At 33.4% G+C, this 12838-nt stretch overlaps 1 protein-coding gene across 3 annotated transcripts in view; it reads left to right on the forward strand.

The window, feature by feature from the left end:
- The window catches only part of LOC145268244 (3 beta-hydroxysteroid dehydrogenase/Delta 5-->4-isomerase type 4-like), a 158750-nt gene that overhangs the window by 103748 nt on the left and 42164 nt on the right, over positions 1-12838 (forward strand). For all 3 annotated transcript variants that reach the window (XM_080123571.1, XM_080123569.1, XM_080123570.1), the window contains one exon: positions 6424-6638. In XM_080123571.1, the coding sequence (XP_079979697.1) occupies positions 6479-6638 (160 nt within the window). In that variant the 5' untranslated portion in view covers positions 6424-6478. The remainder of the gene's footprint in view (positions 1-6423; positions 6639-12838) is intronic.

Raw genomic sequence — 12838 nt, forward strand, 5'->3', positions numbered from 1 at the left:
CGTTAATATTAGCGGTCATGCATTTCTGTCTTTCATGACGCATCGCCTGTGTTCACGGCACGATGACTAGCCGAAAAAGAGAAAAGGGAATTGAGTGGCATGACGTGTAAAGTCATGTTGGTTAACCTGGGACAAAGCGCCAGGGCGGTGTTGCCAGCCAGCAGGGAGAGACGAGGCAAAGAGGTAGTTGATCCTCGCGCCATGTCTTATTATAGGCTTTTGGCTGATTCCATTGAGGCTGTGAGGAAAAAGATTTGATGTGCTTTTCTTCAAGCGTTGATTCGACGGAAAGTGGATACGCTGTCACATGGTATGCTCTGTCTTACGTCCGCACGAAAAGACAAAGTGTTACTTTTTATTTCCGCGGAATTCGTGTGGGTGGATCCGGCAAAAGTGCGTGTAACTGAAATGTTATTTATTATTTTTAATGTCTCTGGCATATCGCTACACCCATACATACATGTTTTCTTTTTACTTTATGCAAAAAAAATAAAAAATAAAAAATAAAAAAATAGTTCTAGCAGATGTATTTAATCATTTTTCGTAATTTCTCTAACTGTCACTGATTTCGATGTGAATAAATGTGTAATATTGCATTTATTTAAACCAAATATATTGACAAAGCATCGTTTGCTGTATCGCTCTTGTCCATATTCTTGCTGACCCATTCCTCTATGAGCAGCAGATTAGTTAAACAGCATATATATGATTAGTTTTTTTTTGTTTTTTTTTGAAAAAGAAATCCAGCACAGTGCTCAATTAAAAGGAAAATCTGAAGATATTCGAAAAGTAAGAGCGTATTTATATTTTGTATTTTGTGTACAGAAAGTTGTTAGATAAGACAAGTCATTGGTACCGTCGGTTTCAATCCCGATAATTAGGACCGTTTTAGATATTCATATCAAGCTCTCTTCAACCAATACTCATCTCAGAGATAAGTATTGGCTGAAGAGAGCATCTCTGAGATGAGTATTGGCTGAAGAGAGCTTGATATGGATATCTAAAACGGTCCTAATTATCGCGATTGAAACCGACGGTACCAATGACTTATCTCATCTAACAACTTTCTGTACACAAAACACAATATATATATATATATATATATATATATATATATATATATACTTGTTGCTATTAATCCAACTTGTGTTGTCTTGTTTTTGTGAAAATAATATATGAATGCTCGATTACAAAAACTGGACAAAGCAGGGGAGGGTAGAGCGGTAGCTCTAGATATATCTAAGGCTTTTGACAGGGTATGGCATGAAGGTCTTCTCAGGAAAATCAGATCATACGGTATCACTGAACGAATACTTAACATAATTAAATCCTTTTTAAGTAAGAGAAGAATCCAGGTTGTCCTCGGCGGTCATACATCTAAACAATATGGTATAAATGCGGGAGTACCTCAGGGATCTACCCTTGGACCTTTATTATTCAATATTCATATTCATTATTTAATATTCATAAATGACCTCCTTGACAAAATTGTCTCTGAGATGGGTATATATGCTGATGACACCATGCTCTATAACAGGCACGACAGGAAAACAAATGAACACATATCTAAGGAAATGGCAGAAACACTAGCAGATGGCCTCAAATCTGTAGTGGAATGGGGACGAAAATGGATGGTCACATTCAATGCTGCCAAGACTAAGCTTGTTTCCTTCAATAATTACAAGAAACCTTCTCTACCACCAATAGCAATAGCCAAAGACTCATTACCTAAGAGTGCTTCTTTTAAACTCCTTGGTCTAACGTTCACAGGAAACATGAGTTGGAACAGTTACATTGAGAGCATTGCCAGGACCGCTGTGAAGAAGGTAGGCTCTCTCTACCATGCTAGAAAGCTACTTACGCCTGAAAGTATTCTGTACCTCTATAAGGCCACCATTCGCCCCTGTATGGAGTATTGTTGTCATATTTGGGCTGGTGCATCTACTATTAGTCTCTCGCTCCTAAACAAGGTTCAAAAGAGAGTCGCCAACCTGATAGGCCCTGAACTGGCATCTAAGCTTCAGCCTCTGTCCCATCGACGAAATGTTGCATCCTTCTCCCTGTTCTACAAGTATTTTAATGGTGAATGCTCTGACGAACTGCAAGCACTTGACTGTATACCCTCCATGCAATGTTCACATATACTTCGACGTAAACACCCCCGACAAACCCAACAAGCAGCTAAATCCCACCCCTACACAGAAAAGATCCCCAGATGTAAGAGAGCTTTCTACTCCAGTAGTTTCTTCCCCAGATCTGCAAGACTTTGGAACTCCCTTCTGGGTCCCTGCTTCCCCAACTGTACTGACATGCAGAAGTTCAAGTGTAACGTGAACAGACATCTTGCTGCCTAACTACCTACATAGTACCTCTATAACTTAGGTCCCTGATAGTAGCCTCCTACATCAAAATGGCAATGTGCCTTGTTTGGGGTGAAAATGTAATAAAAAATAAATAAATAAATAAACAAATAAAAAGAAAATTAAAAAGAAGAAAATCTTAACAGTGAATGTGGAAGAGGAAAATTATGTTCTCAACATCTTTACTTTATCGCCCAGTTAAAGAGCTTTAATGGGACATTCGAATATCTATTCATCTCACATACAGATCAAGTGTTAGCTCCCAGGTAGGGAGCCCCTTGATTTCTGAGAACTTTGACTGAAGGAAAATGAAACAAAAAAGTGAAAAATACTCTATTTACATCATCAGTTTCTTCTCGGATGTTGTTTAATGGAATTTAATGTTTTGGATTTGGTTATTGATGAGATAATGAAAATGTACTGCCACGTAAAGGGATTGAGCGCACAACGCTTAGATCAGCGTTTCCCAAAGTGGTCTCCACGGAGCCCTGGAGCTCCATGAGTGAGAGTGAGGGACTCCATAAGCCCTTTCTTAATATGGAAAAATTTAATGGCTGCAGACATTTAATTCTTGATCTTTTTTACTGGAAAGAGATATACATAAATTCAGATGTAAAAAGTTTCATCTTCAAGTCCAATGTAAACAAGTTCTTGATAAGCCGTTCCCCTTAAGTTAACAAATTTACTGAATTTCCATTACTGACAATTACTTTATTGTCCAATTGATTACTGTATACTCTTTAACACTTATCCTCGAGTGACCCCTGGGCCTTGATAAGTGGTGATGCCTATGTGAAAAAAAAAAAAAAGAATGATTCATGAAAATTAAAATAAAGTAAATTAACAATAAAATGAAACAATTTTTGATTAATTAATAACAAAAAAAAAAAAATCAAGAACCCCCCCCCCCAAATAATTAGTTAGTGTTAAAATTTGAAATTAATGTTTTCCATATTTATTTTAGAAATTATCTTGTTAGTGCTCCGTGAAAAATCTTTGCCCTGTTCAAGGGCTCCATGGTCTTCTAGAGTTTGGGAAACACTGGTTTAAATTATGAGACTTTGTGCTTAATGTATCCTCTCCCCTTCTCCTATACTCCGCTCCTTACCCGAATTCTCGTTCCATTCATCTGCTACATAAGCCCACGTGATCCTGTAATTATGGTTATATATATATATATATATATATATATATATATATATATATATATATATATATATATATATATATATATATATAGGAAATTTATTACTGTGAGTCCAGAATGAGTTTACAAATTGTTTCAGCTAGAGGAAAATCCTCAAAGAGAGGAAAAAATCCAACTAGCATCGTCAGAATTCATAGATGGACTAAGTTATAAAGTCAAATAAGAATGGAAAAATCGTAGATAAAGGGGAGTTAGAAAAGAAGGGGGAGTGGTAGGGAGAGGACGTTGGAGTTTAAAGTAGTAGGAGTGTCTTCAATAAGAGAGGGGTTTATAATTAAATATTAATTATGTGTAAATTCTTATATACGTTTATATATATATATATATGTATATAATTATTTACTATAATAATTATTGAATATCTACAGACGCTAGTGTTTCATCCTTTCGGGAATCATCAGTGAAGGGTGACACGATTAACACCGGTCGATAGATTTGAACCATGCAACAGAAGCCATCTCTGACTTCATTAGCAAGGACCTAATCCATTCGGCCACCGTTGAAATTTAACCATTTATTTTTAAATGTTTTTTAACGTCTGTCAGAGTGATCTAATCATTATATGATGATCCGTACATAAGAGCTAAATTGACCGACTTTATTTTCAACACCCTGCACTGAAGATTTCTGAAAGGATGAAACACTAGTGTCTGCAGGTATTTAATTATTATAGTAAATAATTATGTCAGCCCCTTTAAGAAACTCGTTTCTTATCGTTGAGCACTGTAAGTTGAATTAAGTCGGTCAATTTAGCTCTTATGCATAGATCATAGTATAACGATTAGATCAATGACTGACTGACGTAAAGAACATTTAAATATAAAATGTTTAAATTCAACATTGTTTCACGCGGTTAATGGTAGGCAAGTGGATACGGTCTTTGCTAATCGATCAATATATATATATATATATATATATATATATATATATATATATATATATATATATATATATATATATATATATACTAGCAAAAGTACCCGTCGTTGAATGGGTTCAAAAACAGCCTACAGAAAATGGACTCTGATTTATGAAAGTAGGATAGGTTACGAAAAGGAAGGGTTGTAAAGAGATAGCTTCGAATTTGGGGGTAGCAAAACCAAAGCAAAATATGATGAAAGTAAAAATAAAATAGATAAATCCCATAATTTATTATACCATACCTGTTCACACTGAAACACTTATCACAATATTCTGTGGATCTATATTAAAATACCTTGTTAAACTTTGTGACATATTTCCGTTCTATGGAGATCAGGCGCGAACGAACATCCCATAATTTTATTGTATCATATTTCTTCAAACTGAAACATAATTATCAAAGTATACTTACGCAGATAGATATGAAAAGTCTTTATTAAAGTTTGTGCCTATTTCCATTCTATGGAGGCCAGGCGCGAACACAGACCCCACAATTTTATTATACCATCCATATTTAAGTTAAAACATACTTATCAAAGTATTATTATGTACATCTATATCAAAAACACATGTAAACGTTTTTTTTTTTTAATTTTTAAATTTTTTATTTCCATACTTTGTGGACCAGGCGCATACGCAGACCCCACAATTTTTATGAATCATCATTATGCCAGATCAAACATACCCATTCCTGTGTCTCGATACATCTTCTATCATTATATGTGCTCAGTTTTCTATAATAGTCAACCATATAGGAGCCTATTCGTGACCAGACACACACAGACGTTCAACTATATATATATATATATATATATATATATATATATATATATATATATATATATATATATATATATATATATATATATATATATATGAATGGAAATGTATAAAAAAAAAAAAAAAGAATACGAAAAGTATAAAAGCTTATAACTTTTCTTTATTCGTTTTCAATTGGTGACGTGCAGGAATACAAAATAATATTATTATGAAAAAAAATTAAAAAACTTTTTTCATAAGTACATAATTTTCGACCGATCCTTCAGTCTTTATCGGTGTAGTGAAAGTAATGAGCATACACGGGGGAAAAGGGGAATGTAAAAGGAAGGAAGAAGGAGAAGAAGAAGGATGAGGAGAAGGAGGTATAGCCAATGAGAATCAATATCTATAATATAAAGCTGAATGTGTGTGTGTGTGTGTGTGTGTGTGTGTGTGTGTGTGTGTGTGTGTGTGTGTGTGTGTGTGTGTGTGTGTGTGTGTGCGCGTGTGTGTGTGTGTGTGTGCGTGAGGAAGAGAGAGAGAGAGAAAAAAATTAAAGACTGAAAATATATTTTACATGAATGTATTGTTCGACAGGATACTCAAATAAGATATATTGAAAGTTACTTAATCCGCGGAGTTTCAAAGAAATGCGTCCTTATCCTTTATACTTTACTGACTGATATATGATATTTCTCGGCATGTTTGTCTGTCTGTCTATCTGTCTGTCTGTTCGTTCCATTTTTTTTGCAGAAACTAAAGAACCGATCTGACCGAAATTTTGTATGGACCTTTACTATAAGGTGCAGCGAACTAAATATTATTGCATCCGTTCGATGCAGTTAGTGAATAATAGGGATTAATCATCACAATATCACGTTACTTTAGAAGTTTTCTCGGAAACTACTGCGCTGATCTGGATGAAATTTTGTATGATAAACTGTAGCGAACTAAGCATTATGGTATTCATTCGAACACAGGAATTAATAAGGATTAGTATTTAATGCGAAAATGATCAAAATTTAACCACATTCAACTATCAATTTGATATAAAGCAGTCATTCTAAGTCAACGGCCATAACTTTTTCATGTTGTGAACGGGCTAAAATGTTTAGTAAATAAATAATTTTATTCGTTTTTTCTTTCTGAACATTTTTCCTTTTTTATTTGTTTCAGGTCTTTGCTTGCCGCTTCTAAAAACCAGTTTTATTTCAACTCATATCTGACACAGATGCCAGAAAAAAATATGTCTGCCTGTAAAGATGAGATTGTTGTCGTCACCGGTGGATGCGGTTTCCTTGGACAACACGTTGTTCATCTCCTGCAGGTCCAAGAAAATTCAGCCAAAGAAATAAGAATATTTGATATCAAGCCTTATAACAAATTCTTAGGTTCGTATTTTCAATGATTTTTTTTAAGGGAATCACAATTTATCAAGGCCATAAGGTCACTCGAGGATAAGAGTTCATGAATGTAAGATGGTCATCAGGACAACAATGTAGTAATAATTCCTCATTCCGAAACAAGTACCGATTCCGATTCTTTTAAAATTTCTTGTCGTTTAATTAGAGATATGACGAGATTTTTGAAAATGTTCAGAAATGACTGTAAACCTTTCATGCAATGTCCACATATACTTTACAAAACGTAAAATATATACTTGCGAAAGAATGTATATTACAAAAGTAAATCTTTCTAGATTTTTTCCAAAATGTTTTTATTGTAATTGATTGAAACTTGTGAGACAAGATTTGTTTTTCTTTTAAAATAAACCTTATTATTCGTCATTAATGTTATTTAAAAATATTAAAATATATAATATATATATATATATATATATATATATATATATATATATATATATATATATATATATATATATATATATATATACTAGCTGTACCCTGCCACGCGCTGATGTGGCTCAATTTGGATAATGGAAAATTCTAATAAAAAGAGAAAATGCATGTTTCTTATATTCTTAGTACAGCAATCCACTCCAAAAAGTAAAAAAAAAAAAAAAAAAAAAAAAATCGAAAATGAAAAAAAATGGTACTCTTGCAGAATTGGATCCTGATCCTCGGGATTACCGTCAATCATGGCTTGGGCTCGACCAACAATCAGTGGATAAAGCTGAACGTAGCAAAAATGTTGAAACGCTACTGTATACAAAAATGTGAGTTAGTAATTGATATTTGAGTGATGGGGGGGGGTTACTGTACACAGATTCGAAAAAGTTGTCCAAAAACAAATAAATGAAAGCAAAGGTAAGGTAAGTTATGTTTCTACCTAACTGAATAATTGTTTAGTGTTTTTATGTAATGTAAAATGTTTAATCGGCTTGAAAAACAGAAATGGTTGCAGACTCTGTTGAATACTTTAAGTTTGGGAAAGTAAGTTGAAAACTAAAAACTATACAATACAGTGTCAAAAACCCACCGAATATATGTTACCATGACATAGGCTGACATAATCGGTGGGTTTGTGACAGTATTTTGTATAGTTTTTGAGTTTTAACTCACTTTCTCAAGCTTAACGTAATCAACAGTGTCCGCCACCATTTGTATCTTTCAAATACACCGATAAACACTGTTTTTCGAGCCGACTAAACGTTACATAAAATAAAAGAAGTTGTCAAAAAATAAATATATAACAAATAAATGTTATCAAAGGCAAGAAAAGTAAATGTTCTACCTAACTGGATAAGATTGTAGTGTTTTTATGTAATGTATAATGTTTAATCGGTTCAAAAACATGCAGTGTTTATCGGTATATTTGAAAAATACAAATGGCGGCAGACTGTATCGAACACGTTACGTTTGGAGAAATTTTGGGAAAATGAGTTTAAACTAAAAAAAACTATACAAAATACTGTTAGGAACACACTCAATATATGTTACTGTGACGTAGGCTGACATATAATCAGTGGTTTTAAACTTTTGCTCGATACAGGTGACGACTTTTAAGAGTCCCTTTTAGTGATTACCTGGTTTGAGGATATTTGTACAACTAAACGGCAAATCTGCCCAAAAATCCGGTATTATTTTACTTTAAGGCCCGTCTCATGTATATAACGAAATATTTTATTGTAGATTTCGGTGTACTAAAAACGAATCTGCAAACTGTTTCCGTCGCAAAAAGAAAGTTTTCATGATATGAAGAAATTACTTTTTCGAAAAGTGGGTGATCACTTTTCAATGTAAATTTAACTTAGAATGATCACCCACCTTCTGACCACATGAGAGAGGGGCATTTTTCTGTGTGTTTCTTGGCTAAAAAGTTTTTCCCTGAACTCTGGGACTATTTTCCATTTCACAGCCGTAGCCTTCGTTTATGCTACGCGCGAGCATAAACGAAAGCTGTTTAGCCAATAAACATGGAAAAAAATCCCCCCTCTCTCAGGTGGCTAGAAAGTGAGTGCTTATTTTAAGTTAAATTTACATCGAAAAATGATCGCCTACTTTTCGAAAAAGTAATTTCTTCATATAAAAACTATTTTTCTGCGACGGAAACGGTTTGCAGATTCGTTTTTAGCACACCGAAATCCACAAAAAAATGTTATGTTATATACGAACGTGAGACGCAGACGCACAGCCCTTTAATGGAAAATTTTATCAAAAATCCGGGAGAAAATAGTTTTCAATAAAAACAGCAAATGAATTCGATCGAAAAAAATGGATGCTATTTTTATAAATTTTTCTGTGTGTTTCTTGGCTAAAATTTTTTTGTTTGATTTCTTTCGCATTTTGCAATTTAAACAGGTAATTTTAAAGGATTTTCCAAGGGTAGAAAGAAAGTCCCCACCCCCCCAAAAATCGTGGCCATAAAGTGGGTGATAATTTTACGTTAAATTATTATGGAAAAGCGATCCTTCACTTTTTAAAACTAACAGTTCTTCATATGTTGGAAACTACTCGTTTGCCTTAATTATAAACGTTATTTTCGTTTTCAGCGACCCTGAAAACCTATATGAGTGATAATTTTAAAGGAATTTTCGAGGGTGGAGTAATTCTTCTTTTTTTTCCCCCCAATAACATAAGAAATTAAGAATTAGACAAATTTATTTTAGGTAGGCTTCTCCCGGAAAGCTTTTAAAAATAAAAAAATAAGATAAACAAATGGTGCTAGTGCACTTACCGATCCGCGCTATTTTTTAAATTGTATTTCCAAGTTTAATCAAAGTTTTATGATATGCTTTTTTTATTCAATTGTAAGGTTATGTTTTTTTTTTATTCAATTGTAAGGTTAAAGTACAAAAAATATATATATATAATTTAAAAAATAGGGATTTTTTCTTTTCTTTTTTTTTTTTTTTACCCATCTATTAATTAGATAGTTAAATGTTGTAATTCGAAAGTCATCAACGTGTGGTGCACGTGAAAGGCTAATTTCTACTGGAAATGAATTGCCGGACAGTCTCGCAGTTACGAAAAATATTTTTATTTTATTTAATATATTTTTATAATTTGTGATCTTAACGATGTTAATTTATTTTAATAACATGCAAACATTGCTTGACTTTACAGATAAATTTTCTGAAAATTTCGATTAAATTGCTAATGTAGAAATATGGTTCTATCGACTTTGAACGAACCAAGAATTACATTTTTATATATATAGATAAAAGTGAAATACGTCCAAGAATGGAGTACTGCTGCCACAGTGCCACATATGGGCAGGAGCTGCTAAAAACAGCCTATCCTGCCTTGACAGAGTACAAAATAGACTTTGTGGCTTAGTGGAGGATGCTCTTTTCTCTTCCCTGCAACCTCTCTCCCACAGAAGAAACGTTGCGAGTCTGTCTTTGTTTTATCGTTACTTCCATGGCAAGTGCTCGTCTGAGCTCCAATCTTTGGTCCCCCCTCGTCAATCTTTCACGAAAAACACCCGTCTAGCTGAAACCACTGTCAATTATATCCCCACTCTTTATCTGTGCCTAAAATAAAACGTAGATTCCATGAACAAAGCTTCTTTCTTAGAAGTGCACGCCTGTGGAACTCTCTTCCATTTGCCTGCTTCCCACCTGATTACAACTTGGATGTTTTCAAGTCCAACATAAACAAATTCCTGACAAACCACCCCCTTAAATAAGACACTCTATCAAATCTCCAATTCTAACGATTACTACGATACTATCTCATTGATTACTGTACACGCAATAATCCGTATCCCTGAGTGGCTTCCGGGCCTTGATAAGTGGTGACTACCATGTAAAAAAAAAAAAAAAAGACGATTGGTATGCAAAATAAGAAAACAGTTTAGGAAGCCCATCCCATGTCAAGAATGAGTTTCTGCATAAAAATGTTACTATTTAGAAAACCATTCTTAACATTGTGACGGGTCTCTGTTAACTATTCTGTTCTTAACATTGGGAGGAGGTCTATACCTTCTCTCTCAGAAGAAATGTTCATATTTTTTCTTGCAATTATAAAGATTTGGCTGTTTATTAGATTGCTTTGCTTTACTGTAAAAGAAAAACAAGATGCAAATAATAATAATAATAATAATAATAATAATCATAATCATAACAACAACAACAACAACAACAACAACAACAAAGAAGAATTGAGGTATCTCGACCAGAAGACCAGGAAACTCATGACTATGCACAATGTACTACATCCAAAGGATGATACTGAGTGACTCTATGTGAAAAGGAAAGACGGAGGAAGAGGGCTGGTGAGTATAGAAGACTGCATAAATGACACAAGAAAAAAATGAGAAAAATACATAAAGCAGAATACTGAAAAAATAATTACTAAAAGAATACTGAAAGAATAATTACTAAAAGAATACTGAAAGAATAATTACTAAAAGAATACTGAAAGAATAATTACTAAAAGAATACTGAAAAAATAATTACTAAAAGAATACTGAAAGAATAATTACTAAAAGAATACTGAAAGAATAATTACTAAAAGAATACTGAAAGAATAATTACTAAAAGAATACTGAAAGAATAATTACTAAAAGGATACTGAAAAAATAATTACTAAAAGAATACTGAAAGAATAATTACTAAAAGAATACTGAAAGAATAATTACTAAAAGAATACTGAAAGAATAATTACTAAAAGAATACTGAAAGAATAATTACTAAAAGAATACTGAAAGAATAATTACTAAAAGAATACTGAAAAAATAATTACTAAAAGAATACTGAAAGAATAATTACTAAAAGAATACTGAAAGAATAATTACTAAAAGAATACTGAAAGAATAATTACTAAAAGAATACTGAAAGAATAATTACTAAAAGAATACTGAAAGAATAATTACTAAAAGAATACTGAAAGAATAATTACTAAAAGAATACTGAAAGAATAATTACTAAAAGAATACTGAAAGAATAATTACTAAATGAATACTGAAAGAATAATTACTAAAATACATTGAAAAACAAAAAAGAAACAGAAAGAAACAAGGGATAAGACGAGAAAATAAAAATGAGAAGAGAAACAACTACATGGATGATTCATAAGGATGACAAGAGATGAGATTAATGGAAGCACTTGGACATGGCTACAAAAAGGAAACCTATACAGAGAAACTGAATCCCTAATAATAACCACACAAGATAACCCAATTAGAACCAACCACATAAAAACAAGGATCGACAAGACACAAGAAAACAGCAAATGCATATTCTATGGACAAAGAGACAAAACACTAAACCACATAATAAGCAAATGCAGCAAACTAGCCCCCAAAAATATAAAAATAGAAACGATCAAGTGGGGGAGACCGTACAGTGGCAATTATGCAGACAATTGAATCTTGAACATCCAGACAAATGGTAAATGCACAAACCGGCAACAGTACTTGAAAATGAAAATCACAAAATCCTATAGGATATGGATATACATACAGATAAATCCACCCAAGCAAGACGACCTGATGTCATACTGGTTAATAAGATGGAAAAGACCTGTCAGATTGTAGATTTTGCTGTCCTATCAGACCAAAGAGTGAAGAGCACGGAGATGAAAAAGCAGAGCAAATACGCTGAACTGGCTAGAGAGCTCAAAGGAATATGGAAGATGAAAAAAGTCAGGATAACACAGCTAATAGCAGGAGCACTAGGAACGAAAGAAAACAGAATGGGAGAGATTGGAATCAGAGGGATGGCTGAGAAGATACAACGGATAACAATAATGAAAACTGATGAAATATTAAGAAACCCCTTGAATGTGGAAACCAATACACATGAACTACAAGCACAAACTGGACATATAGAAAATATTACAGATGCAAATCACAAAGGAGCATCATATGGAATCATAAAAACTGAAACTGTATTTTTGTAAGTTAACCCCCTGCATCCCTGGCTTCCCCCCACCCACTTAATTTTTCTTTTTTCTTCATATGTGTGTCACCAAAAACTGATGCCACACCAAATAAGCGAGGAGAATCAAGGAGGATGGAAAGACCTAGGAGAGAAAGTACTAGCTAAACCTCCACTGGATGAGTGCAAAGAGGATGGTGACCTTGAGGAAGCTTTTTGCCATCCAATTTTCAGTGAAGACCAATGATCGCCGCCAATGAGCAATCCATGGTAAGCAGCTGTTACGTTATGGCAAATTCATCTGCA

Source organism: Euprymna scolopes, chromosome 43 (assembly GCF_053919585.1).
Source record: "Euprymna scolopes isolate OS-2025 chromosome 43, ASM5391958v1, whole genome shotgun sequence".
Classification (NCBI taxonomy): Eukaryota; Metazoa; Mollusca; class Cephalopoda; order Sepiida; family Sepiolidae; genus Euprymna; species Euprymna scolopes.